The sequence below is a fragment of the Alternaria hordeiaustralica genome, assembly GCF_023758085.1.
Source record: "Alternaria hordeiaustralica strain BMP 2776 chromosome Unknown scaffold_19, whole genome shotgun sequence".
Lineage (NCBI taxonomy): Eukaryota > Fungi > Ascomycota > Dothideomycetes > Pleosporales > Pleosporaceae > Alternaria > Alternaria hordeiaustralica.
Genome location: NW_026056791.1, coordinates 229,611 through 257,607, shown reverse-complemented (window position 1 = coordinate 257,607; position 27,997 = coordinate 229,611). Strand labels below are relative to the sequence as shown.

The 27,997-nt window shown below is 52.6% G+C and overlaps 10 protein-coding genes across 10 annotated transcripts; 6 read left to right on the top strand and 4 right to left on the bottom strand.

Annotated features, from left to right (window-relative positions):
- Positions 1-8: 8 nt before the first annotated feature.
- Positions 9-947, bottom strand: J4E84_007991 (uncharacterized protein; the record flags this gene model as incomplete). The annotated part of the gene is made up of 1 exon (XM_049390569.1): positions 9-947. One exon carries the CDS (start codon positions 945-947, stop codon positions 9-11), a length of 939 nt encoding a protein of 312 aa, XP_049241670.1.
- A 3,370-nt stretch (positions 948-4,317) lies between these two features.
- On the top strand, positions 4,318-5,355 carry J4E84_007990 (uncharacterized protein; the record flags this gene model as incomplete). The annotated part of the gene is made up of 1 exon (XM_049390568.1): positions 4,318-5,355. The coding sequence occupies one exon, from the start codon at positions 4,318-4,320 to the stop codon at positions 5,353-5,355; it is 1,038 nt and encodes a 345-aa protein (XP_049241669.1).
- A 220-nt stretch (positions 5,356-5,575) lies between these two features.
- On the top strand, positions 5,576-7,279 carry J4E84_007989 (uncharacterized protein; the record flags this gene model as incomplete). Its single annotated transcript, XM_049390567.1, has 1 exon — positions 5,576-7,279. The coding sequence occupies one exon, from the start codon at positions 5,576-5,578 to the stop codon at positions 7,277-7,279; it is 1,704 nt and encodes a 567-aa protein (XP_049241668.1).
- Positions 7,280-7,583: 304 nt separating this feature from the next.
- J4E84_007988 (uncharacterized protein) lies at positions 7,584-9,038 on the bottom strand (the record flags this gene model as incomplete). Its single annotated transcript, XM_049390566.1, has 1 exon — positions 7,584-9,038. One exon carries the CDS (start codon positions 9,036-9,038, stop codon positions 7,584-7,586), a length of 1,455 nt encoding a protein of 484 aa, XP_049241667.1.
- Positions 9,039-10,527: 1,489 nt separating this feature from the next.
- On the top strand, positions 10,528-11,386 carry J4E84_007987 (uncharacterized protein; the record flags this gene model as incomplete). Its single annotated transcript, XM_049390565.1, has 3 exons — positions 10,528-10,801; positions 10,854-11,032; positions 11,087-11,386. 3 exons carry the CDS (start codon positions 10,528-10,530, stop codon positions 11,384-11,386), a joined length of 753 nt encoding a protein of 250 aa, XP_049241666.1.
- An 855-nt stretch (positions 11,387-12,241) lies between these two features.
- On the top strand, positions 12,242-13,669 carry J4E84_007986 (uncharacterized protein; the record flags this gene model as incomplete). Its single annotated transcript, XM_049390564.1, has 2 exons — positions 12,242-13,440; positions 13,498-13,669. The coding sequence occupies 2 exons, from the start codon at positions 12,242-12,244 to the stop codon at positions 13,667-13,669; spliced, it is 1,371 nt and encodes a 456-aa protein (XP_049241665.1).
- A 2,355-nt stretch (positions 13,670-16,024) lies between these two features.
- Positions 16,025-18,046, bottom strand: J4E84_007985 (uncharacterized protein; the record flags this gene model as incomplete). Its single annotated transcript, XM_049390563.1, has 2 exons — positions 16,025-17,741; positions 18,042-18,046. 2 exons carry the CDS (start codon positions 18,044-18,046, stop codon positions 16,025-16,027), a joined length of 1,722 nt encoding a protein of 573 aa, XP_049241664.1.
- A 4,208-nt stretch (positions 18,047-22,254) lies between these two features.
- J4E84_007984 (uncharacterized protein) lies at positions 22,255-23,148 on the top strand (the record flags this gene model as incomplete). Its single annotated transcript, XM_049390562.1, has 1 exon — positions 22,255-23,148. One exon carries the CDS (start codon positions 22,255-22,257, stop codon positions 23,146-23,148), a length of 894 nt encoding a protein of 297 aa, XP_049241663.1.
- Positions 23,149-23,840: 692 nt separating this feature from the next.
- On the top strand, positions 23,841-25,297 carry J4E84_007983 (uncharacterized protein; the record flags this gene model as incomplete). The annotated part of the gene is made up of 3 exons (XM_049390561.1): positions 23,841-23,918; positions 24,131-24,595; positions 24,650-25,297. 3 exons carry the CDS (start codon positions 23,841-23,843, stop codon positions 25,295-25,297), a joined length of 1,191 nt encoding a protein of 396 aa, XP_049241662.1.
- A 598-nt stretch (positions 25,298-25,895) lies between these two features.
- On the bottom strand, positions 25,896-27,293 carry J4E84_007982 (uncharacterized protein; the record flags this gene model as incomplete). The annotated part of the gene is made up of 1 exon (XM_049390560.1): positions 25,896-27,293. The coding sequence occupies one exon, from the start codon at positions 27,291-27,293 to the stop codon at positions 25,896-25,898; it is 1,398 nt and encodes a 465-aa protein (XP_049241661.1).
- Positions 27,294-27,997: the final 704 nt, after the last annotated feature.

Here is a 27,997-nt window from a genome sequence, read left to right as displayed (position 1 = left end):
ACGGACTCCTAAGCCGGAGCCGCATTCGGCTGAAACGTCTGCGGCACCGCCTCGCTGCCCTCCGCCTCAACGGTGCTCTGGTGCAACTGCGCGATCTGGCCTGCCATCGTCCGCAGCGCCTCTCTCGTCGCGTCGATGTTGAGCTCGCCGCGCTCAGACGCTTCTTTGAGGTATTGTTCCCATTCTGGGTCCATGGGTATGTTGAGGGCGCCCGAAGACTCGCGCAGGGCGGCGGCGTGGAGGAGGCGTGCGTTTAGGGAGAAGCCGACGGAGGAGGAGAGTTCGTTGGATGTGGAGTCCGAGTCTGATTCCGAGTCTGACGCTTCTGCTGCGCCGTCTTCGTCGTCGTCGTCGTCTTCGGCTGAGGAGGAGGAGTCGGGCATTTCTGTGTCGCCGCCGTTGTGGTGGTGGCTGGGCGGTTGCATGTTTTGCCGGGTGAGCGGGTTGTGCAGGAGGTGGTTGTGGTGTTCTAGTTCTTCGATTTCGACTTCAATGTCCGTCTTGACGTTGATGCCTGCGCCGTTGTTGTGGCGTGATGAGTAGGCTCGGCGTGTGTCGACCCATTCCCCTATGTCTACGCCGGTCGTGTCGACTACGCGTACGCCTTCGTCTCGCTCATAGCGCTCTCGTGCCCAGAGTGTGCCTTCCCATCTGCAGAAGCCTTGGATTTCGGCTTCGGTTAGCCCGAGCCTGTCGAATGCGTCAAAGAGTCGCTTGTGGTGTGGGAAGCGGCCGAGGCGTTTCCGGTGTGGTTGGAAGGCGTAGTTTAGACCCGGGTACCGCGCTTCGATTGTGTCGAGCGAGCCGTAGAAGTTTGCTGTTTCGATGCGCACTTCGCCGACGAGGTTTTTGGAGAGGTGCGCGCTGAAGGAGGGCGGGTCTGTGGGCGAGGGCGTGGGGAAGAGTGTGTTGTAGACGAGCACGCTGATGGGGTTTTTGCGGTGCATGGCTGCGGGTGTGTATATGGCGCTCTTTGAAGGTTCTGTCAAGGCGAAGTTTGTTGGTAGGAAGTGTGCCGCCGTGCGAGAGGAGAGCGTGGATAGATGAGGTGTCGCCGTCGCTCGCAGATTGCGCGTTTGGGTGCTCGAGTGTGAAAGGACAAGGCGGAAAGTGGGTTGTCGCAGAATGTGACCGCCTCACCCGCACCTTCTCTAACTTCCTCCTTACTAAGGGGCCGGCCAGGTGTGTGTGCTGACCTCGGGCGTGACCGCTGTTTCCAAGGTTCCCACGTTCTGACGCCGCCTAGCTCTCCCACTAGCTATCAGACGCTCGTCGGAATGGTGCACACCGGGTACCTGACAGCTGACTCTGCTGTCTTGCGCGTCGAGGTTCCGAAAGTCCCGTGGATGGTAATTTGCAAAATCCCTGAATGCACAGAGGGAATCGCTCGAATCCTATGTCTTTTGCGCTATCCTGCAGATCTTGCGGGCCAGAGGGGACACCCCGGCTTTTGCTGCGAGATTGGTCGGGAAGGGTCGACGGCGTTTTGCGACGAGAATGCGGCACGGCGACGACGTGGGAAAACGGTGCAGCTAGCCGTCACCACACAACACAAGCTAGAGAAGTCTGAATGTCGAGGCCGGCGAGGAGCAGGGGAAGAGCGAGCAAGATGGGATCAAAAGGGAGCAGGCGGGTATAAGACATGCACTCTACTCGCGTCAAGGCTCGCTGCCCTCACCGCCAGCACATGCACGATTATGGCTCGCTATTATTCTGGATCCTCACAGCTGGCCACAGATGTCGCAACAGGGACCAGACCCTGAAGGCCGCTATGCGAAGGCTCACACCGACGATCCCCAGTTTTTGCTCTTTCACCAGACTGACCTCGGCCACCCTATTGAACATTCTGCTCGCCACCTAGCACACCTGCTAAGCAGAAGCGTCGCTGCACCTGTCAAGCCTCGCCGACGGTACACACGAGAATCGCCGGCCTCTTCGCTGTCAAAGCATGCCTGGTGTAATCCCACCTGCGACGGCGGGTGAGTTGTAACCCAGCGCATGAGAGACCAATAGGTCCGCCCGCCCGCCGATTATCCGGGCCCGAGTATTCGACATGGATGCCGCGGGACGAAGCATGCACGAGGAACGACTGGTCCAGCTCTCTGTTCCACTGCCATGCCTACTGCAGGGTTACTCCAACTTGGCCCTTGCTATGCAGGCCAAGCCTGTGCGACTTGCTAGCATTTCCGTCGTCGCGCTCTTGCCGGCGACGACTTTCTTCCAGTGCGCCATGGAAGCGCATTCGCTATGCAGGGGTGGTGAAGATGTGGTGTTTACTTTTTGTTGTTTGAGGGTGTACTATGGAGGGATTGTGGGCGAGGTGATATGCCGAGAATCGGACCCCTGCCGTTCCGCCTCGATCAAGTTTGGAGCCGATTGGGCAGTCACCAGGATCACGTGGGTGCTGCTGACACATCGAGTCCGCGTACGCCGTGGCTGCCTCATTCCATCTATTCTCGATCCACCACACCCAACGTTTCCAAGTTTTCATCTGAACCCGTGACGAACAGTTGCCTGCAGCCCTACGGGTCCCAACCACGCCTCATCCGCACCCGTGACAGACTGCTGCCTGCGATCCCTTCGCCTATATAATCCGCCAAACTCTCAGCCTCTTCCGTCCTTCCTCATCCTAGTGCAGGGGTGATTTGCTTACCAGTGAAGATTCGTCTGAGGTAGCAATTTTGCTGGTTTAAAACTACATATATTGACTGCTCTGGTAGGCCTTCTGGGCCTTCCAGGAATTTTTGGAACCCTCTTCGTTGGTCTCGGTAAGCTTGTCGCTGCTGGATTGAAGAAGGGGTCGGTGTTGTGCATCTTGATCGGCTTATTTCAATGCATTCTTGTATAACCCGAAGATACTCGTACTGCATCGGGGGTCTTGCAAGAGAATGGGGCGAAGATATATCACTGCGATACCACCAGAGTGGTTGTCGGCCTCCACGCCATGTTCCTGGGGCTCAGACTTGGCGGCGGCACTGCGATAGACGATAGGAGGCTGACATCGCCGCAATAACGGCGCGTTGTATCGTGCGACGATGATCGAGTATAAGGCGCGAACTGTCTTGTACCACTTTTCGAGTTCTTCGACTTATCCGCCTCTGTCAGCTTTCCAATCTTTTTCTCTCCAATCTACGCGACAGACATGTCTGGTACCCAAGGACCTCCAGTGCCCGACCAGCTCATGGCAGATGGCCGAATCTCCTTCGCTAGCTTTGCGATGACTGAGCTAGTGTCTTTCTCAAGCCAACCTCTCACACGCCAATCTGTCTCTCCAGTTCCGTCAAGAGCAGAGTCGCCTTCCACAGTCAACAGTCCGGAATCCATGTCGACTATACAGCCCCAAAAAGACTCCTCATCTCCCCCAGCCAAGCCATTGCCCATGGTCACACACCATCCACGTCCCATGGGCTGGTGGTGGGAAGTGGCCGCCTTGTTGCTGAGTACTGTGTGCATGGCGCTGATCTTAGCTATCCTTTTTACCATGGATGGCAGGCGCATGAGAGACTGGAGACTTCCCATCCAGCCGAATTCCTTGATAGCGGTGTTTTCCACCATCTCCAAGTCGGCATTGCTAGTTCCTCTTGCCGAGTGCATCGGACAGCTGAAGTGGACTTACTTCCAGACACCCCAATCGAAGCCTGTAAATCGCCTTTATGACTTCGATCTGGCTACCCGAGGGCCATGGGGGTCATTGACATTTCTGTTCAACCTGCGATTGAGAAAGTCCGCTGTGTTAGCATCATTTGGAGCCGCCTTGACGATTCTTTCGCTTGGCTTTGAGCCTTTCACACAGCAGGTCCTGAGGGTCTACTCTAAGCCTGCACTACTAGTCAACACTACTGGGACTTTGAGCTCCAGCAAAGCATTGTCAGATGTGTGGAACACAGAGAATGCTGATCTGGCTGGTATGTTAGTCGCACAGACGGCAAGCGTCCTTTCATTAACTATGCTATAGGTATGGAGTACACTCTGGCTGTTGGAGTCATAGAACATGTCTCTTTGCAGGACATCAACTTACTAAGCAACGTACACTGTCCGACAGCAGAATGCAAACTTGATCAATTCACCTCTCTGGGTCTTTGCGATTCCTGCACCTCTCGAGACGTGTCTGTTGATGAAGACTTTAGGAACGACGCTATTGAAGTAGATGATGCGTTCGCAGCATGTTCCAACACCGCAGGCAGCTACAACAGCACAGTGACGAGTTTGGATTTGGATTTCGGATCGAATTATACTGCGATGAAGAAATATTTTGCAGCCGGCCCACCGACTTCGTTTGGGAGAGCTTGCACTTTTATGAGACTAGGGTACCCGGACATGGCTTTGTGGATTGAAACGGAATACAACGGTAACTCTACATGGCCCAGAGTGGGTGCTAGCTCACTTGAGAGGCTAACCAATGGATACCGACTTGGTATCCTTCGCTTAGAACGCAATGACATTGACAGGACACTCGGTCTCATCACTGCGAACAATGACGGCCCAGTATGGAATCCATCGAACTCTACTCCACAGATAAAGTTCTGCATCGGAGACTACGAACGTTACCAGGATAATGTCATGCTTGACCCTTACAAGCTACCACTGCCGGCTGTTTCTGCATTCGCTTGCTTCAAGTCGACGTCCGATATCACTCGTGTTGCCGAAATCGATCGACTTGGACTGGTGAACGGGACAATATCTTACTGCACACTAAACTATTGTGCAAAGCGATACTCCGGCATCACCGTACGAAATGCAGCCGTAAGCTACGAATCAGTGGAGGAATGGCCACTGCACCCGACTGGCGACCCCTATAAGGCAGGATCTGGATATGACCAAACGTTTCGGGCTGAAGGCTTAAACGAAACGTTCTATATCGGCAATCGTTCGACCCTTTGGCTCGGCTCTGCCACGTCGAGGATTCTCAAATCTACCATACTGAGCACGTATTTCGTGCCATACCACGAACGTCACACATGGCCCGAATTCTTCCGAGGCTTTGCAGATGTAGGAAGCAAAGTCATACAAGGCCCCGGCAACTCTGCAGCTATCAACAACACCAGTGAAGCTTACGGGCCGGATATCTTTGTTGATGTGAGATGGGCCTGGCTTGCGTACCCGTTGGCACTTCTCGTTTACTCCGCGCTGTTTCTTTCTTTGACGGCGCTGGGTAGCAGGAGGCGCTCTTACCTGTTCAAGAACTCGATATTGGCTGTACTCGTTCATGGTCTGGAGGGCTGGAATGCGGCGGATTGTCCTGAGCTGCTTACCGTAGCGAAAGAGAGGAATAGTGACCTGAAACGAGCTCTGGAACCGGCAAAGGCGTCTTTCACTGAGAATGACGACGGGTTGCTGAAGCTTAAGCGTGACTAACTTTCTCACTCAACGACGAGACTAATTCGGCAGGTGCGACTTGACTCTCGCTCTCACCTTCACTTTGGTTCTCACCTCGCGCTAGCTCCGCGCTCGGACCGCTGTTTGCCTAAAACTGCAAGTACTATCCCGCGCGAATCTCCTCCCACACTCTTCTCCTAACATCAATTGCCTGCGACGGCATCTCCACTTGCCGTGCTTTCTCGACGGCCGACCTAAGATGGCGACTCCTACCGTCCTCGAGATCCCCAAAACAACATCAGGTCCTGCCGATCCCCGCGCGCCCAGCATCCTCACAACCCTACCGCCTGAGATTCGCAACCGAATCTATGAGTATATTTTCAAGAGAGACAGACCCGTACTCCTTCACGACGGTCATGCGCGTCTCTCGGAATTGCGACAGGGCCTGTCATGGATAGCTCAGGATCAGGCCGATCCTCTTTTGGGCGGCATTGTGGAGCGAAATGTCCAGAGGGAGGATTTTCATCATGACTTTGATGGCTATGTAGGGCTGTTACTGTCATGTAGACAGGTCTATCATGAGGCAGTGGGCATTCTCTATGGGGGAAATACCTTCCTGTTTTCACGAGCTCTCACCAACCACCTGAAATCTGCCTGTGGATGGCTTACAGACATCGGGTCACACTATCAGTTGTTGTCTCGTGTACAAATTGACGCAGATGCATTCGGTCGCACGAGGTCTGAAGTTACCTCCCTACTATCATTGTTGAGGCTCATTTGGAACCACTCCGACACCAAATCGAAATTTGTATTCGCACTATCAGGATGGCCGTTACCCAAAAGAAAACGTCTCGGCTACGAAAGGAAGAGTCCTGTCCCTTTCCTCGATCTCCTGAACAGGCTTCTGTTCACGTTGGGCACTGAGGACGCTCTCAACCTGAGGCAGTACGCTAGACATCCTCGCCTGCTATCTTCGATTGTCATCACGCAGCGCGTCAATTCAAGTCCAGTTGGTATGGTCGACTTTGTCGACCCGAAGGAGCCGCGGTTCCATAACGTGGTCCGAAGATCCTTCCACATCTCAGACAACGGCGCCAAGGTCCAATGGGTGGAGTCTCGACACTCAAACATTCTACACCTTCCCAGCAGATTGTTATCACACATAAATTCCTATGTACTTGCATCGGACGCGCTTATAGTACTTGACCTCGACAAAAAGAAAGCGCAGGGGTACCATGTAGGACTCAGCGGAGTCAACAAGCATTTACGGTACCGCATCGACCGGGAGCGTGAGCAATTGTACAACGGAATGGTGATCCAAGCATCTACTCGGGAGGCTACTACCGACTTCAAAGGCTTCAGGGCTTTGCAAGACTGGTTCGATGTTGACAGGTTTGCCGAGTTGATACGACCGGATGCATGCTGGGATGAGGAGCGCTCTATCAGCATAGTGCTGAAGTTTGATTTATCTACACCACGCTCGACTAAGGATCTTCGAATCGACATCAGCAAGCTTTTGAGTATGCTCCATTTCCTACGTGCAGAACCAGGCAGCACCATTCAATTAGTTGATGGCAGTGACACGAAGCCCATCGTGTGGCACGATCTGGCCTGCAGGCTGTTTCTCTTGATTTCAGATGTTATGAAGCAGTGTCCTTCTGAAGCCGGCCGACCTCTTCCACAGATCTGGATCGATGGTCACGGTACTATCTTGCGAGCCACATATCCCGCCACGGCCATCTCTGGTCAGATCATCATACCCTATTCGAATACTATCGACAGTCCTACCGAAGTCCGCAAGGAAGGCTATGCCAATATCAAGGGTATTTGGAACAACACGAGCATTCAATGCGACACATATGATTTCCCAAATACCGATACCTTGATCGGGCTTTGGTTTTACTTAGGAGGATACTTTTGGAGCGACGGGTGGAGTTTTGAGGCTGCGGAAGAAGAGTCATAGAGGAAGAAAGCCAATGTTTGGACCTAGGGCGCATCTATAAGAGCAGGAAGAACAGGTGAAAATGTATGATGGAGTGTGCACATACCCGATGGTAGTAGCACAAGCAGAGCCGAATGCGTAGTAAGGCGTGGAGGAGTACGATTGAGTCTACTTGGCCAGTGCTCTAGCATCAGCACCTGATCAGATTAATGGAGTGGCGTCTCGAGAGAGTTTATGCATGAATGAGGGACGATGAAGGACACTTAGTTCCAAATGTACCTGGCGATACTCATCTTAATCATCTATGCCAATCAACCGATTTCGCTTAACAGTTCCTCGAACATCCAAACGGAAACGGAAGAACAGCCGGACTCTTATACCCGCCCTTTCCCACACTCCTCACCCCAAAGATAACATTATCCTTATGAATCGTCGCCGAAGTAAGGTTAAACCAACTCACATTCCCCACCTCAATAACATTCGTCCAATGCGGCTCAATCGTGTCACGATACAGAATCTCATACCCCTCAACCGGCAGCCCCTTTGGCGCGTCCCACTTGAACTGGCTGAAGTTGTCGGACGTCGTAGTGTTGATACCAACATTCGTTGGCTCACCCGGTGCGTTGGCTAAACTCCACATAGTGGATGCAACGACCTTGGCGGCGCGCGTGTTGTACTCAAAGTCCAGCCATTCGACCAGGTCGCCGTATTGCTTTCCATTTCGTACGGTAACGTTTTGGTGCTGTTGCGTGTAGTCCTCGTTGGGCTGGACGAAGCGAACACCTGTGTAGCCTGCTTCGAGGAAAGGGCGGTGGTCGCCGCCTCTGCTGTATCTGTCGAGACGGTAGATGAGGCGCACTGTCATTTCCGTGAAGGCATTCGATGCGACTTCGTAGATGAAGCGACCCATGTTACGAGCAGGACTGTCGTTGTCGCCGCCGATGCTAAGACGCGATGTCATCTTTGTAGAGTTCTCAGTCAGAGGCGTGCCCTGGCAGAAGAGGCGGATGTTGTAAGGATCGATGGTGCCGTCGGAAGCTTTGGAGTTGCCGACCATGTCAAGGTTTATCATGCCTGCTACATTTACGGATGCATTCTTGTAGGTTTGGGCGAGGTTCTCGGCGCCGAGGAGACCTTGCTCTTCGCCGGCGAAGGCTGTGAACACGATGGTTGTTTTGGGCTTGTAGTGTGCGAAGATGCGGGCGAGTTCGAGGGAGACTGCAACGCCTGAAGCGTCGTCTACGGCACCGGGTGCGTCGCCTTGGTAGTCGATGGGGTCGCTGTTGCGCGAGTCATAATGCCCGCCTGTTACGTAGACGCGATCTGGGTCCTCGCTGCCTTTTAGTGTTGCGACGACGGTTGTGATGTTTACTGGGAAGATGATGCGCTCGTTGTCTCCGGGGTATTTGATGAAGCTGTTCCAGTCTACGGTCATCCTTCCCTCGCTCTCATCGGCTGCTTCTTGGAACTTAGCCGTAAGCCATGTTCGTGCAGCGCCGATGCCTCGGTTCGGGTCAGTTTGGCTTGACAGGGTGTGACGCGTGCCGAATGATGCCAGCTTCCGGATCGTAGCCTCGATGTTGTCGCGCGATATTTGCGAAATGATATCCTGAAGGTCTTCATCCGGCATCTGTTGCTCTAACGCCTTTCCAACGACGGGCAATGGCCATTGTTGCGCACTCGGAAATGATTGGTGAGGATGATGTGCGTGGATAGGTGACGAGAAAGCCGTCTGCAGCAGTGTCGCCGCGCAGACTGCGAGGATGGATGAGGACCGCATCTTGATCGATCTAGGCAATTGGCTTGGACGATACAAGAGATGCTACCCAAATCTTCTATTCCTACATTTTATACTCCACCATTTTCGCCATCCCACTCTTCGCGACAGGCTGTCGACTGCCGGTATCTCCAACATCTCGCGATACCGCAGTGACTGCCGTCATCGGAGAAATGCAACTCTTGCTATCATGGCTTTCGCGAGCGCCGATCTGTATCGTAATTGGAAGCTCGTAATGCTACCAAGGCGCCAGAAGGAGAATTAGGGAAGACTTCAACAGCTTTGCTGCATGCTCAGCTTGGCAACGGGTACTGTGTGCGGGGTTCTCCATTGAGCTTCCGACCATTTGCGACGATATGCGATAACATCGGTCGTCTTCCGGAGGAAAGACCATGAGTAAAGCCACTGCGGCCTCGCGACGCTTTCCATTCTTCTGGCTGTCTGGTCGCGAGGGCAGTGCTGGTGTTAGTTACCTTCGAGGTGGCTGGGAGCCAGGGGTCTCGATCACGCAGTTTGTGTCGCGCTTTGCGAACCACATCTGCATCGATTGTGCAGTATTTTCAAAATCGCTACAAATGTCGTGATTGAAGTCTGGTGAGCACATCGGCTTGGTCAGTCCAAATCGAAGGGAGAACATCTGAACAAGATAGCAAAGATGGCGCTAACCCCAAAGCTTGGCGTGACATCATCGCATTGACTGGGAAGCCACCAAATTACAACAATGCGACTCGATGACAGTGACATTCCATGAGCACAAGTATCTGTCAGCAGAGGTTGTGATTATACACCCAAAATATGCAGCAGCGGCTGCTTCCCGGCGCTGCATCGAAGATTTCTCACTGATCGACGCCTCGTAGCGCCGCAACAAGCTTGACAAGCCTCGGCTGCACGAATCGTATCGTCGATGGTTCTCACGTTGCGCAGCATCGGCTGTGGAAATGTTCTCTATTCGTCCTGGAACCCCATGTCTTCCCCACGTGTTTCGAGATATCCGGTGGTACCTGGGGTTCATGAACGTGCTAACTCCAAAGAAGAAGGTAACAAGACTGGCAGCAACACCAAACACGGAGTGAAAAGCCAAACTAGGAGTACACAATAAAGGCCCGATGCATCACAATGCAGGTCATTTAAAGCGTCGGACAGGAACTAGGCAATCACTGGTCAACGTGAACGGATCAGGTGTAGTCATTGGGTGTCGACGGCGGTAAACAAGAACAGTCCAGCTTAACGAAGCGGAGGAGGAAATTGAGCTGGTAGAAATAGGCATGTAGGTAAGGTCTGATGACATGGCTTGCCAATGTGCTTGCAAGAGACGATGCAGTAGCGCAGGAGATAGTACTGAAGTGGTTATGGCCACACTCGCTGTGCTTTAGTAGGACGATGGCTCAGAATACAAAAGGTCAAACCGTCCACCTACTCTTAGTGGATCATCGCTACCAGCCTCTTCAGACTTCCTTCGTTACAAATCGGCCACTTTCGACAATCGCTCAACATGAAGACTTGCGCTCGCTCCCTTCTTGCCCTTGCGGCTATTCTCACCACTGCCCTCGCTGCGCCAACGCCTGCGAGCGGGGTGAGCTTCCCCATCACTGACCTCCTCGACAAAGACCTCACTGTCGAGGAGTACGCGGCACAGCTTGAGAACCAGGACGTTGAAACACGTGACTTTACCAAGCGCCAGTTCAGCGGCGACACTTACAACCAACTGACTGACGGCACCGCCTGCCGTCGCGTAACTGTCATCTACGCTCGTGGTACTACCCAAGGTCAGAACTCTCTACTGATCGTAGGCGAGTTGTTCACTGATACCCTTTCTAGCGGGTAATGTAGGCGAGGCCAACTCCGAAGGCCCAACTTTCTTCAATGCTCTGGCTTCGCGTGTCGGAGGAGCTAGCAACTTGGCCATCCAAGGCGTTACCTACCCGGCTAACGTCATTGGCTTCTTGGCTGGAGGCGACGCCGCAGGTGCCACCACCATGTTCAACTTGATCAACCAAGTGAGTGTCATCATAACTATTGATATATCAGTACGATGCTAACTGCGCACCTAGGCTATTACACGATGCCCATCAACCAAGATCGTTGTCTCCGGATACTCCCAAGGCGCACAACTCGTGCACACTGCTACACAGAGGCTATCAGCCTCCGCCGCCTCGCGTGTCACCGCCGTTGTAACATTCGGCGATGCTGATCGTGACGAGTCTTTCGGCTCTGTTGCTGCCAGCAAGGTTCTTATCATCTGCCATACTGGTGACAACATCTGCGACAACGGCATCATCATCACCCCTGAGCACAGAAACTACGAGATCGATGCTCCTACTGCTGCCGCTTTCGTCGCCGCTCGCGTTTGAGTTCGAAGTTGAGGGAGGCTGGAAGTACGATCATATATGATTAGTTTAATGGTTACGAAAAATTTACGCTGGGCTACTGTTTGCACGATCGTTTCTTGGTCTTGACTTCCTTCTCTTTTCGGTGCACGGGAAATACTTTCGAATGTTTCCAAAGCAAAGATGAAGATTGACGCGACAACGTGAAATAGGAAGGGAAGTCTAGTGGCCGGGAACATAATGACGGTCTATGTGCAAAGGAATCATCTATCCTCCGGCGTGGAGCAGTAATAGAGCGGTGAAGAGACATTCAGGCCGCCAGGGCTGAAGAGAAATGAGTATCAGCAACGGTGTGCGTAATTCACGGGCAGTTGTAGACTTTAGAAGGCAAGGTGCCCGACATGTTGTCGTGGTCTTTGTTCTCCCCGTTTCGCCGTCCGCGGGTGTCAAGTGCTCTGCCGCCTTCAGGCAACCCCAACATGTCGTGCTTTCCGCATCTCATGTCGAAATGGCGCATCCATTGCAACCTTTCGCGGAGGATTACCATCAAACCGACGGAAACCGCACCATACTTGGCAAGCCACTGGAAAACTCGAGTGAAGTCATAACCAAAAGGGTCCGACCCGTGGACGCTTGGGTCGCAAGCCGCCACGCGCGAGTCATTTAGCGCAGATGTCGTGCTCGCCCCATAGAAAACACCAAACGTCTCGATTGCGGTGATTGCCTCAACGTCCATCACTAAGGGAGAAAAATTGGATACCAAGCTCGCCAAGCATCGCGGTGTCGTCCGAACTCTTAAGATATGTAGTCTCCACGTTTGACTGAGGTTCTTCACCTCATCCCGTTTCTTTTCTCTCCATCTTTCGCCTCCGCATCGCCATGTCGTCCGCCTCCTTGTCTGAGCCTTCGGGCTCCATCAAGGGTTCTGGACCCTTCTTCCGCTCGGTACCTTTCCAGATCCTGGTCGCATGTGGTGTCTCGTTCACGGCTCCGGGAATGTGGGATGCGCTTGGTGGGTTAGGGGCTGGAGGTGCCGCTGAACCGTACGCCGTCTCTGCCGCCAACGCTCTGGTATACGGACTCTTCGCTGTGGTCTGTGTTGCTGCTGGAGCTATCAACAACCGTATCGGATTAACGTATGGTCTTGCATTGGGTGCTATTGGTTACCCTCTGTATGGCGCGGGTCTCTACACCAACAACATCTCTGCCAACACATGGTTCATGCTGTTTGGTAGCGCGCTTTGTGGTATCTCCGCTGGTTTCTTCTGGGCTGCTGAGGCGGCTATCATCATCGGATACCCATCACCTGGAGACCGCGCTTTCTACCTTGCCATCTGGCAGACCGCAAAGGCACTTGGGCCGATTGTTGGAGGATCTATCAACCTGGGACTAAACGCGAACCGCAAAACCACTGGATCGGTTTCATCAACGACCTACATCGTGTTTATCGTTATCATGTGCCTTGGCCTTCCGGTAGCCCTGTGCTTATCGCCAGCGCACAAGGTCTGGCGAAAGGATGGCACAAGGATCGTCACTGAGCGCGCCGCAACCTGGGGTGCCGAGTTCAAGGCCGTCGGCAAGCTGTTCGTCAGCCGCCGTATTTTGCTCCTGCTGCCAGCTTTCTTCATCAGCTACTTCTACAATGGCTTCATGAGCACGTGGTTGACGACCTACTTCACCGTTCGAGCTCGCGCGTTCTCCTCTTTCTTCACCAACTTCGCCGGCATCTTCTCCTCATTCATAATCGCCTTCCTACTCGACAACCAGAAGATTCACATCAAGAAGCGCGGTCGCATTGCATTCTGCACCATCATCACCATCCTTGTCGGCACGTGGATCTGGGCGACGATACTCCAGAAACAGAACTACGATGCGTCGGAATCCCCGGTGTTCGATTGGTTCCAAGGCGGCTTTGGAAAGAGCTACGCGCTTGTCTTCTTCTGGCAGTTCGGCGGCCAGGCCTTCCAGCAATTCCTTTACTGGCTAGTAGGACAGTATGCGACCGATCTTTCCAACTTGAGCCATCTTACTGGTATCCTGCGTGGTGTAGAGGCACTCGGTCAAACTGTTGCTTGGGCGTAAGTACTGTCATTCGTGAAAAGCATTCGCAAATCATTGACTAACAACTGGGACAGTATGCAATCTGAAGGTGGTGCAAACCACTTTGTCAGTATCGGTATCAACTTTGGCATCACGGTGCTGTGTGTCTTCCCAACCTGGATCGTACTATCGGAACTGGAGGGCAGCCACGAGGTTCGCGTCACGGAGGATATAGTCCCAAACAAGTCTCACGATGACACAGCTTGAGATGTGCGAGGGCACCTCAAATTACAATACATTTCTTGCATTCTTCACAACCAACGCACTGCTGCTCCCACCTCCCTGCCGCTTTCACTAATCTTTCTCGCGCACACTCTAGCCATCATTCACATACCTTGCGAACTCTATCAAACCAAAGCCACCAAACGACATGAGTGATCTTGAACCGCCGTTGTCGCAGTCATATCGTCCTGATGGACTAAGGAACACTACAACCTGGTGGAATCAGTCAGTCTAGCGCAAGTTTGTTCTTGAAAAAAACTTACGCATTGGCTTCCCGTATATCTAACTTTGCTCAAAGATAGTCATCTTCTTCCGAAGGCCCTGAAAGGCTATCCTTCTCCACTTCCACGACTTCCAAGCGTCCATTCATCCACACAGCGGGATGGATACTCATCCAATGTATTTCGCTCACGCGTTTGCCGGCATCCGAAAGTGCAGTTAGCATAGACGCTCGACACATCCATAGATTCATGGTCGCCTCAGCACGAGGTTCATCTTTCCTTCCAGGTAAAGAAACGGTAACCTTCGTACTGCCACAGCAGTCTATAGTAACTCGCAACAAATGGCTGATGTTGACGCGGATGTCTTCCACCGAGACGTCAGAGGGTGTATTGAATTCTAGAAGGAGCGTCACATGCGAAGTCTGAAATCGGTCGTGGTAAGGATTGTGGTGAGTGACGCTGCGTTGAGGCGAGAATTCGATGAGATTTTCAAACTTCTTGAAATCCGCGCGTGTCTGGCTAGTACTCATCTTGAGAATGATATGCTTGTTTATCCACATCCATCTGTAGTAATCCTTGCGAATCTTCTGGCATATTGCACCCCCAACAAGTGATGCTCCGGTCAAGGTCTTTTTATCCAAGTCCCAAACGACCCCGACGCCATTGCTACCACTGTGATCGATGCCTCGGAATGCAACCTCGTCCAGGATTTTATCTCTCGAATACCGTGGCAGGTTTGCAAGGGTAGGCGGCGTCCTTTCAAGTTCCGCCCAGTTGAACGTTCTGCCCCCATGAGATATGACGAATCCTAGCTGAACTGTGTCTCCGAGGCCGACCGTATGACCACTCATGGGACCCGGCATGTGGAACAGCACATAGCCCTGTGTACAGTCTCTCAAAATCCTGACATATTGAACCTGTCTTCCATACTTCCTGATGCCAATGGCGTCTTCTCGAAGGGTGTCCAATATGTTGTTGAGTGTGCTAAGGTGAAGACCTAGATCGACCTGGCCAAAGCCAGTCGTAGGATGGAGATCAAAGTAAGGGCGGCGTTTCGGATGCACGAATTGCACCTTGAGGTCCGGTAGATGAAATAGCTCAGTCATGAGAGTCCACAGCTCCAGCGTCCATTCCCCTCCAGTCATACCACCTCCGTTATTCTGATGTTCAGGTGCTATACGGTGCAACGCGCATGGAACCGGACATGTCATATCCAAGTCGAGGAGAATATTCTTGACCATCATCTTGCGAGAACCGAACATCTGAAGCATGCACGCAGCACCTGTAGGCTCTATTATGTGTGCATTTATCGATATGTGATGCATTCGTGTGGGACATCTGGACATGATCCAGGTATTGTTGGAGAAAAGAGTCGTGGCAGCTTCCTGATAGATCTGCCGGCACGTAGATAGAAGAGCAAGACCAGATGCTAAATCCTCACCCAGCTCCTGGTCTTCGAACTCGGGGCCGCAATACCCGAAACACATCCGTATGCCGCTTGGTACATGGAAGAGAGTGTCGTATATAGCATTCCGAACCTCGGCAGGAATTGTAGTGAGTAATGAGGGCGCTGTCGAATCGCATGGTATTGAAGTGCCCTCAGCGATGGGCGGAGGTGGAGGGGTTTTGCCCAAAGCAATGAAAGCATCCTTGCTAAGCATGGCTGGTATTGCTCTGCTGGAAACTTCTTGATAGATTGTGAAGAAAGCTGTATAGGAGTTAACAGTGGCACTTTATGAGGGAGTTGAAGACAGTGAGAAGATGATGTGAGCAGCACGTATTTATCGAAGTTCAGCTTGTCTGGCACTTCAATAAAGCAGTTGCGTTGTCGATAATCACAGGACTTGAGAGTCGTTTGTTGACAAAGATAGCATGTTTCACAATCGAAGTGACTGAGCTGCAGATGACATTATTGAATCTGAGGTCGTTCGTCACCATTGCTATCCTGAGCACTACACTCAAACAGAGCTTACGCTCGCCGCCTTATGATCTCGAAGCGGCCAAAGACGCGAGCTGTGATCCAAATCGCGTGATCGTTCCCCGTGGTCTCGTGTGACACACTTGACATGATAATCATCCACTGCAAACAAAATCTAAACACATCAGTCAGCCTCTCTCTTCACAACAAGGTCAAACAAAAGAACTTACATCTCCCCGCCCAATACGCCGCATCCTCATCCCCCACCACCACCAACCACTGCAGATACCCCAAATAACACCCTAACGTGCCATCAAACAGGCGGCCTGCGTGCGTCGTAAAATCCCCATCTTCTACATTTCCACCATACTTCTTGCGAAAATCTCGATTGATAACATTCACATCTTCACCACCATCTCCACGCGACACACTCCGCTGTATGGTCTCCGATGGGTTGATGGATTTGCCGCCTGGCCCTTCAACGCACACGATGCGGCCGTAGCCGTTTACCCAGATGTTAGGGCAGCGCTTGGTATCAGGACGGGTGCGCTTGTACGTTTGTTGGAAGTCGGTCAGGGCGATGAGTGCGCATGTGTGGAGATGGGCCAACGGGACAGACGCCTTATCGTTTTTGTCCCCGATCTGGAAAGTGATTTTCCTGTCGCGGCTGTCAAGGTACGACGTCACGCGTAGGAAATCGAGTACATTGATACGCAAATCATCGAGCTTGGGTGCGAGCGAGACGTTGAACTGGAGTAGGAACTCCAGGTCGCGGATTCCTTTACGTCTGTTGCTCATCCTCCAGGGCTCACGTGGAGTAGACGCGGTGCAGCAGAAGACGCGTAGTTTGTCGAAGTGGTCGAAGTCTGTTTTCACGTCTGTACTCCGCATCTTGACTGAAATAATATTGGCCAGCCAGAAGCGGTAGTAGCACTCCGATCGCAGATGTTGCGATACCGATTCCAGCACTGGAGTTGCGCCTACTGTGATCTTTTCGTCTAGATCAATGGTGACTATACTTCGCCATGGGTCGAGGAATCCTTTAGCGAGACAAAGAGATTCGAACAGTCGGATCTTCAGGTGCTGGGGTAAGTTCATCAATCCGGGAGTGTCGGCGGGTTGAAGTGACAGTGTTTTGCCGCCGTTCGTGATGGAGAACTTCCGCTCAACGTAGGTCCTCTCAACCTTGGGACGATCGTGTGACGGCTTATAGTAGTTGTAGTCGAACAGGATATACCCTTCTAGACCATCTCTTCGGATGAGGACGTCGTGCACCTGACGTCCGCAGTTTTTCAGACCGAGATCGTCGCGTCGGAGAGCTATGAGCGCGTTTGTAATGGCACCAGTGTCAAAGACTGGATGTGTCTTGTTACCTCTGTTCTCCGGATGTGTCTTGCTGAACATGGGATTAAAATCATTGTTGTTCCGGTACTTATAGGTTTTGCCTGCTCCCTTGGGGCAGACAATCTTCATCTTACGGATCGCATTAGGGGTTGCCCAGAGACACTTCAGTAGATTGCCTAGTTTGACAGCCTCAGCCATATCAGTTGTATCCTTGCTGGAGTCAATTTTTAGGCGCCATTTGAGTTGGTCACCACCATTGTCGGTGTTTTCAGCCAAGTTGACAATAACCTTTTGTACCATGGCCGCACTAGATCCGAGCATAGTCAACCAAGTTGCGAGGTCGTCTGCTTGTGTAACTCGGTACCCTGACTTGTCATACGAAGCCCTTGAGATAACCCACGTGTTACTCGACAGGAATAAGGACGTGGCCTCGTGGTAGACTTGCCGGCACGTGATGAGCAGCTTTAGAGCATGTGCGTGTTGGGTGTATATCGGACGAGTATCCGCGGAAGCAAACCTCTGGTCTCGGACAAGCTGGTGTATTTCGATCTCGCCGTGGGCCGGAAGTAGATAGCTATAAATTTTGTTCCGGATTTCTCCAGGTAAAGAGAAGAGAGTTTTCGCACCAGACACAGCGGGAATGGCTGGAGTTTCCGGTATTGGTTCCGTTCGCGGGAGTGTTGCCATAGCTGTTGAGTTCGGGTGAGTTGAAGGGGATGAGAGTCGGCTGTACGGGTCATTATATACAACAAAGGAAGAAAGGTCAGCGTCTGTGCCCCAGTATCGCTCGTACTTCCTGACATAGATTCACCTTGCTTGCATGAAGTGAAGCCCTTTTCTCTTGACTGCGACTTGGGCCGGGGTAGCACCCGACTACATAGTATTGGTGAAAGAGTATTGCCTGCCGCGTCGGTAATTGAATGTACTACGGTACGAGCAAGAGCTAATAGGCGTAAGTACTGGTAAGAGTGAATAGAAGTACGCACGGGATAGCCTGAATAGGCACCGTGTACGACCGTAGCCGTAATACGAGTGGAGAAGGGCACATTACAGCGTTGACGATAAGTGAATGTTCTCTTGTCTCTCAACCTTCGCCACCGTCAGCAGCCCTGAGAGCTTTCACACTCGCACCAAGCTGCCAGAGATGACCTAAACCACCTCCCCTCCGCCTGCTCGACCCACCCAGCAGCCGAGTACCTGGTATTTGTGAAAGACTGCTTGCCTAGAGCCATCGCACTCATTTTTCCCACAAACAGGCTGTGAAACAGTGAGCCCCACCTTCCAAATCACCCTTACTGCGCTACTAGCTTGTACCCGCGACATCCTAACCTACCCTACGCATCCGGAATCTGGAAAACTACAGCAGTCAGCATACTCCCTCGTCACTAACAAAACCCAAAACAACTTACAGGCATCAGACCAGTACCTCGGACTCACACCAAACCCACATCGCTGAAGCCAACCGATATAAAAGCGTGCAGAGCCGTCGAATGCTTCGGCAGGCGGAGTATAGCCATCCATATCGTGCCAGTACTTATGCCCTTTGAGTGAAAGGCCGTATTCTCGGAAGATGGTACGGCGATGTGTGCTCCAGGGTGTGTACTTTTGTATGTACGTTTGAAGATCCATCGTCGTGTCTGCGCTCTCGATTTCAACAACTTTGCCGAGACCATTGATCCAGATGTTGGGGCAGAGCCTGTGATTGGCATCTGGATGCTTGCGGATAAATTCTGTTAGAGCTATCAGGGCGTACCAGCGTAGTTCCTCGAAGGATGTGGAGGTATTCGATGGGGCGACGTCCTGGCCGCGTGTCGCAGATATAGTAAGATTTCCTGTCTTGTTTCCTATAGTAGAAGTGATGCGAAGAAAATCGGTGATGTTGATACGGACACTTTCAGGAGTAGTTGCCGCTTCTACTTCAAGCAAACAGTCGAAGTGTTGAAGTGTATGTATTTCCCTGCCGCGCCAAGGAAACTGTGCCGATCTGCCAATGCACCAAAATTTCTCCAATTTGCGAAAGTCGTCAAAGTTGGTACGTTTGTCCTTGGAAGCCATTTTGACTATCCACTTGTTGGTTAGCTGGAGTTGACTGAAGCTCTCCCCTCTAAGTTCCCGACACACGGAAGCCAGAACCAGGTCCCCGTCCTCACATGTCCCCTTATCCAAGTCGAAGGTTATGGTCTTTCCGCGTTGTGTGACGTGCTTGATTATCTCGCTTCTGATATTTTCTGGCAGTTTCAGTATGTGATCCAATTTGGAGGGAGGAATAAGAGTTATTGCGTCACCGTTTTCGGAAACGCGGAAATACTGCTTATGAGTCGGGTCCATGAACGAGCGACCAAAGAAGATACCCCCTGTTCTGCCATCCCTATCAATAAGGATTTCGTGTACTGCATCGCCGTATTTGAGAAAGCCGAGAGGATCCTGGACTAGAAGTCGGAGTACGTTGTTCAGACGAAAGAGGTCGAGGCCGGAAGTAGCTAGAGGGGTTGTCATGCAACGTGCTGGATGGTTGAATGGAGTGCCAAACATAATCTCCACGTCGATAGCGTTGTTGGAAGGCTTGTGGAGCTCTTTCACCAAGTCTTTGAACCTAATGCTAGTGGCTATAGCGAGGTATGGGTCCTGGATATCACGAGAAATATGAAGGTCTTGACACGTAGGAGAACATGTTCCCACCATGTCGATTTCCAACCCCTTCAGCAATCCGGATTGAGAACCAAGTCCGCTCAAGAAGATCGCTGCGTCTTGTAAAAGTGTGACAAGCTGGGATCTAGATGTATAACGTTTCAATGCAACGGTCCAGGTGTTACTCTTCAGAAACGTGGTGACGGCTTCGTGATAGACCTGTCGACATGTTGAGAGTAATGGCTTCCCTGCGAGGAATTGTGCACGTGTGCTTTGTATACCTTCGATATGGCAACCATCTTTTACGAAGGATACGTGATCCTCGTCCGTATTCTTTAGTCTTATACTCGTCGAAGATGCCAACTCTGCGGCGGGCGGCGGGTACCAACGCCTGAAATTACAGTCGTGCAGCTCATGCACTTGACTGTCTACGGCACCTTTCGTGAAGAGGATTCCATATATCTGGTTCCGGGTTTCGGCTGGTAGATCGAGGAAGGAAAGGATATCCGGGTTGGGTTTCGTAGAGTTGCCTTTTGCGATCGGCTTCGGCGTGTTGTTCGGCGCCATATTGTTTGCTCGAGTAGGAGAGTTGAGTGCTGAAAGGTGCGGTAAGTGTTTGAGATCGAAAAGCCGATTCATATACAGAAGCAATGAACGGAGGCCTTTTGAATGTCTGTGCACCAGGCACATTCCGTAGTGGCGATGTGCGCCTTGAGTCGTAGCGTTCCTGCGTTCGCAAGGTACGGAACCACGGCCTCCAGGTCAGTGCACTACACATGCTTGGTCAATCAGGCTGCCGCTCTCTCTTTCTCCCTTCGAGTATTTAAGGGCCAGCTCCGTCAATCCCAGTCTCGTACACTTCAACTCACACTCATCGATCAGGCATCCGAGATGGCGATCCGATTCATCGAAATCCCGCGGACGAAAGCCAGCAAAGCCCACATCGGTGGCTCAATCCTCGATTTGCCAGGCGAGATACGCACCATGATATACGTTGATCTCTTTGAGCCTAAAGAAAACGTCCGGTTCCTGTGCTCGGGGGACCAAGAAACGGGTATCCAAGACGAAGACAAGAAATCAAATTCATGCGCCCCGGTCAATTCGGCTGCGTTTGCCAGTATTCGCGATGGTATCAATTTGCTGCGCAGCTGCCGGCAGATCTATGACGAGGCCGCAAGTGTCTTGTACAGCAACAACACTTTCGTATTCGGCATGATACCAGACGGCCATACCAAAAGATTTGCACAGATCAAGGCGGTCGCAAAAGGATTTGGTCAGATTCAATCGGCTGCGATCTGGTGTTCGGGGTCCCAGATGCAGTATGTTCGACGGGTGAAGATCGATGTCGCCAATGGATGCTCTGAAAGTGCCTGCCTCGAGCATTATCCATGGTTCCAGAACGTCGATCTTGCTCCGCTCGTAAAGGCAATGTGGTCACCTTCGGCTGTGAAAGCTGATTTCGAATTCGTCCTGTCTGACGCGGGTCTTGGCGATAGAAATTATATTCCGCACTTCGGTCAGTGTCAGCTATTTGACATCAAGACTGTCAACAAAGTACTAGAGTACCTCCGCGCAGATACCGACGACTTCAAGAAGTATTCTGGGCAGGTTCTCTCTGTGCTGACCAAGCCATTCAAGTTTCAACCGTTTCACTATTGGAGTAGTCCTGGGTACGTTGTGCTTGGCCGTCATGGCAGTCATCGAGACGCACAACAATACTTTCAACTGTGCCCTGGCAGGAAGAAAGGCAAGCCTCCCACCACAAAGCGATGGTATTACCCAAACCTGTTGAGTTTGCCCGAGAGTGTACGGAGACAGATTTATCGATACGTTACGATTTCCAAGAGAGCTGCGTCTGCGGACTTATCGATGGAACAAAATCCGAATCTCTATCCGGGGATCTTTCCTATCAAGGATTTTCTCGCCGTCGATACATCATAGATGAAGCGTGAAATAACAGAAAGGGCTTGACCGAGCGGAACCTTTATAATCAGTGCGTTTTCTCCTGCTCCACTACGAACATCCAGGGCGAAGAGTTGGGAAGGAACGATCGATGGACATGGTAAAGGCAGCGGTATTAAGCGATGGGATATCGTCTTCTTTGCACCAACGTGGTGTAAAAGAATAATGGAATGCGAGATCTCTCATTGCCAGTGTCTTTGCTTGACGATAAGTGACGCGCTTGCGCAATGTTGTTAAAGTAGACGATATCGGCGTGTGGTGTGGTGTGGTTGAGGAGTGAAGGAACGCGTCCAACGCGTCGGCAGGCACACCCCGCCATGATCGGGGCGGCGAGTCCGAGCGATGTCATCATGCGGACATCTGGAGCTAACCCCCACCCCAACTCTACTCCAACACTCCAACCAGACCTCCAACATCGCATTGTATATACTTCAGCTTCAAGTTTCCCCGGATTATTTGCCTTGTAGTCTCACCAATTCCTCAAACAAGCACCAACCATGGCGTCCCTCCTCAAAAAGTCCTTAAAGCTCGCGCTCATCCAACTCGCCTCAGGCGCCGATAAGACCGCAAACCTCACTTCAGCGCGCCAAAAGGTGCTCGATGCCTCGAAAGCCGGCGCAAAGCTCGTAGTCCTGCCCGAATGCTTCAATTCGCCCTACGGAACAAAGTACTTCGACAAGTACGCCGAGACACTCCTCCCATCCCCACCATCGGAATCGCAATCGCAGACCTTCCACGCATTGAGCAAATTGGCGAAAGAGGCGGGCGTATACCTTGTTGGAGGAAGCATACCGGAGAGAGATGATAAGGATACAAAGAAGCTGTACAATACGAGTTTGACATTTGCGCCTAGTGGAGAGCTACTTGCCACTCATCGCAAGGTGCACTTGTTCGACATCGATATCCCAGGGAAGATCAAATTCAAGGAGAGCGAGGTGCTGTCGCCAGGCAATAAGATCACACTAGTCGACCTCCCCGAATACGGAAAGATTGCGATAGCCATCTGCTACGACATACGGTTCCCCGAGCTCGCAATGATCGCGGCGAGGAAAGGCGCGTTCCTGCTGTTATACCCTGGCGCATTCAATCTCACAACCGGCGCGTTACATTGGGAGTTGTTGGCGAGGGCTAGGGCGACGGACAACCAGGTCTACGTTGGATTGTGTAGTCCAGCAAGAGACATGGAGGCTGAATACAACGCGTGGGGACACAGCATGGTCGTTGACCCCAATGCGGTAGTGCTAGAGCAGCTCGACGAGAAGGAGGGTGTACTCATCCGCGAACTGGAGGCGGGCAAGATCGAGGAGACCAGGAAGGGAGTGCCACTGTATGGACAGAGGCGGTTTGACGTATACCCTGACGTCAGCGAAGGTGGTCGATTCAAGGAGTAGATAGGTAACAATATCAAAGATGACTGCAGAAGAAGAAAAGATTGTCTGGGATTTTACTATGATACATCGTGCGAAGATATGAGCCGCCGTCGAAAAGTGAAATTTGACATGTTGCGTGGTGGTGGCAGGCAAAGCCAAACAGCGCCTGAAACATGCGCAAAGATGGGGAGGTGGCACCAAAGCGAGGCCTTATCACGGGCGGCTTGGGGGGCACTTGCCAGGCGCACTCTGCCCAGCGGATGAGCGCCCTCGCTCTAATAGGCGGCCTACGCCACCCAAGTTGCACAACACGCTGCAACAGAGACATGCATTGCGCAACAGAGATATAATGCGCGTTGATAGTAGAGATTGGCTTCTGAAAGGCGATAGACGCTTAAAAAAGACTGCGCATAACTTTCGCGTGCAATTCATCAAGATGCATACTGAAAACGCGCCTTTTGTACAGGCTGCAGGCGCGAAAAGTAAGCCTAGATTTGAATTTTGGGGGCATTAATTTACTGGTGCCCCCCAAAATGGGCTGGTGACTGCCCAAAAGTCAGGGCACGTTCGCTTGTGTTTGGGCTGTCACTTAAGGGAGCTATGCCCCCGACCCCCCGAAATTTCAGCGCTCCTCCGCCCTTCCCGCGCCCTCCCTCTTCAACCTCCCGCCCGTCAACGCGTCTTCACCCTCTGCCCATACCACGCCGCCCAACATGGTCCCCAAGAAGAAGACGCCCGCCACCGGCGAATTGCTGATCTCTGTTGCAGAATTCAATCGGACCAGAGACCACGTACGTACCCAATTCCCTTTTTGCACTCTGCAATCGCAATTGCGACACGCGCGCATAGCTCTGTCGTCGCGTCGGAACACCACGCGGTCAGCGCGCATTATCGCGCCACCATCACGTCGCCATATGGATACGTCTGTGTAACATGGATCGCGTAATCTACGCGACCCGATACATGGTGGTTTCTCAAAGCAAAAACTTACAATTACGCGCAGGTCCTCGGCTCTCTCCACAGCCTCCAGAATGGTCTCGTCAACGTACAACATCAGATCACCGTCCTCATGGACCACTACAACAAGCACTGCGCATCAGTCCTCGGCATTGAAAAAGACGACGTCTCGACCGAAAACGATGCTATCACAAGCACCATCAAGACCGCTGCAAATGTTGTAGAGAGTGGCCAAAAGCTCATGGATAGCGTAGCTGGAGACGTCGGCGCGCCTGCTGAGAAAGCAATTGACGGCGTCAAGAGCAAGAAGCGCAAGCGCGAGAAGAAGGAGAAAGACCCCAATGCGCCCAAGAAGCCTCTCACTGCTGCTTTCCTCTACCACCAACACGCGCGTCCCATCGTCAAGGCGGATCTGGAGGCAGCGCTCGCTCCCGGTGGCACACTCGCTCCAGCCGCCGTCCAGACCGAGGTCAACAGGCGCTGGGCTGAGCTTTCCGACGCGGAGAAGGAGGTAAGCACACAACCACAAAACCCGACAATCAACGTCTCACTAACCCAATCACAGGAATGGAAAGCATCCTACCGCAACTCCATGGAAGAATGGAAAGTCCAAATGGCCGAATACGTCAAGCAGAAGGGCATCAAGGACGCCGAAATCGAAGAAGACGACGCGTCCGAGGAAGGCGAACCAGAAATCGAAGCCGAAGTCGAAGCCGGCGCAGCAGACACAGACGCCTCCTCCGAAGACGAAGACGAAGCGCCCGCCAAAGCCCCCTCTCCCCCCGCAAAGACACCACGCAAGCGCCAGAAGACCACGCCCGCTGTAAACGGCAACTCAATCCCCGTCTCCATCGCGCCCGCCACAGCGTCCACACCCGTTCCCCTGCCTACCTCGCGCTCCGCACCCCAAGCCACTACCTCCACCGCCCCTGCCGTCGCCGAAACCCCCGCAAAGAAAGACAAGAAGAAGAAGGAGAAATCTGCGCCCCAGCCCATCGCTCCCGCCCCAGCTTCTTCCCACGACGAACCTACTCCCCCCGAGGAGACTGGCGCCGCGAAGAAGAAGGCCAAATCCGGGCGTAGCACGCGCAACACGGAGATGGAAGGCGATAAGGAGAACGCGGCGGCGCAGGAGAAGGAGAAGGCGGATAAGGCTGGTAAGGAGAAGAAGCGCGATCGGAGTAAGAGGAAGAGCGAGGTTGCTTCGTCTTAGAAGAGCGGCCGACTTCCTGGTTTCTAATTCTGCGGTTGAGTCCACGGGCTTTACGGTCGCAATGGTCCTCTGTACCTGTACATCTATACCTCCTGTCGTTGTCGTCGCTGGGTCTCTTTATCACGGCGCATGGTGCGGATGGATATTCTGCTTTTTTTCTTCGCGAAGAGTGTCGAGGTGGGCTTAGTGAGCCTCCCATCCAGTGTATCTCAAATGTTAGCGGGACTGGGTAAACTGTACAACTAGTCTCCTGTCTACTTCATGCCTTCTGCGAAGGTAGGAATGGAGTTTAGACATGTGTATCGTGGAGATGCGCGAATATTACTGGTCATTTTACTTGGGTGTTCGATTGCTTTGCCCTTCAATGTGTGTGCGGAGATGGTGAGGTAGATGTGTTGGGTGAAAGTGGGGGAGGACGAGGGCTTTGATATGTTGTAGGGGTATTCATCAGAGGGATCTATGCTACAGTCAAACCCAAAGTTCATGTGTACCGAACACCAGTATACAAGGTCCAGGCCACACCATCTCTACCCAATCCCGCTGTACACTACCCAAAGTTGCTATACAAGTCCGACGCCTCCAAAGTAGAGACCAAACCCTAGCCCTCCATAGCATCAGCAAACACCTCATCCTCACTACTCTCCCCCACATCCATATCCCCCATCCTATCATCCACACCATCAAGCCCCATTCCCAATCTCACTTTGCCTCCCACATCCCCAACCATCTTCTCCTCGCCCTCACCCAATCCAACCCTGCCCAACCCCCGCTCAATCACCCCCTCCACCCCCTCACTCCCCAGCACCCCCCTCATAACACTAATCCCATACCTCAACCTCTCCTCCTTCACCTCTTGCAAATACTCCAGCGTCAACCTTGCACACTCCTCCTTCGCCTTCTTCCTGCCGTATATATTCCTCACTTCACCAATCGGACCCTCGTGCTGTCCCGCGCCTTTAAAGAAACAGCATACGCTGTGGAATGTAGGATCGGAGGGGTGGGGCGTGTAGTTCCATTCTGGAGTCGGGAGCGCGAGGGTAACGGCGAGGGTCGCGACGCGGGAGGCGTAGGAGGGGGTGCCGGGTGGGGCGGGGGTGGGGGTTGTTGCTTGGATGGGGGGTGTGGAGGGGGAACTGGAGCCGTCTAGGGGCGATATTAAGACGGATTCTGGGTCGATGGGTGCGCCTTTCTTTCTCTTACGGATGCCGCCGACGGCTGTGTCGTCTGAGGGCCAGGTACCTAGGCTTTTGAAATGCTCGACGGCGTGGCGGGCGGCGTCTTGTCGAGCGGCCTTTTTGGAGGAGAAGAGGTTTGAGATGGAGCCGAAGGGTTGGTCTTCGCCGTCGATGGTGATGATACAGGAGAAGCGTTGACCAGATTGATAATCCGTATATGTTGGTTGGGGGGAGTCAGTCGCGCGCTGGAATTCAAGCAACTTCCCAACATAATTCTCCCCCGGCCCCTTCTCCTTCTCCTCTTGAACCTTTCCAACTTCCCCAACCTTCCCCTCCCCCTCACCACCCCCCTTCTTCTTTTTCCCCTTCCCACCTTTCTTGACCCTCCCCTCCTTCTCCAACGCCTCCAACACACCCAACGCCTTCTGACTCATAGCCTCCTTGGCTTCTTGCTTGCTATTAAACTTCTTCTCTTCCTCGAACTTCAATCCCTGCAGCTCCTCCGCATCATCCAGACCAGGGAAAGAAACGGAAACAGTCCAGCCCATTTCGCTGCCGCCTCCGTAGGTGAAGAGTGGTTGCGGGATGCCGAGGGCTTGGTATTTTTCGTGGAGGAGGATTGTGTGCCGGGAGGAGCGGGCGCCGACTGCTACAGGAACGAGTGGAGTGGCTTTTCCGTTGGGGGTTTTGGGCTTCTTGGAGGGAGGAAGTGCCGGTTGTCTGGTTTCCTGGACGAGTTTCTGAGCTTCATGCGTGTGCTTGTTCTGGATCATGAAATCATCCATGCTGATCACGCCGTCGAGTGGTGTACTTCCATCCATAGCAGCTGCATGCACACCCCCGAAAGAATTGGGTAGGGGAGTAGGTGTATCGACTTCCATCTTTCTCTTCTCAGCCTTGTTGATTGTGGAGGCTGTTTGCTCGTATTTCGTATCTGTGTTGCAAGGATCAGGAATCGTTCTCTCCAAATCGCTAGCAGCTGGACGTGAAGACGGAAGTAACGAACAAGAAGGAGAAGAAGAAAGTGTCGGAACAATCAAGTATCTCTTCAAATCCTCCCCCGCCGTGTCCATAGCAAAGTCCACAAACGAGGTAGCGTGCCGAGCGCTTGCTGTTGTCGTCGCTTGAAAGTGGAGCTTTCTCGCTGTTTGCCCCGCTCAATGCGGGCAAGCAGGCGTGACCGCGCGCCAGCGCGTTTGTCGACTTGACGCGCCTTAGGCTCTTCGCAGCACTTTGGGCTGTAATGACGCCGGTGCGCACATGCGGTGTAGCGATAGCATTAGGTAAACAACATCTGTTATCGTGGCTGAGTGCAGCAAAAGGGATCATGCACATGCCCATGGACTGAACAATCAGGGTACCCGAGGCGCACCGCTTCCCTTGCGGGTATGGCCGCGGCCGTTGGCAATTACGTAGTTTATTCCATGGATTCCGCCTACATTACATGCCACAATGTCCTTACAGATCGTTATGCGGGATCGGGTGTAGCGTTTGTTGGGCTCCTCACCCGAAGATCAAAGCTTTT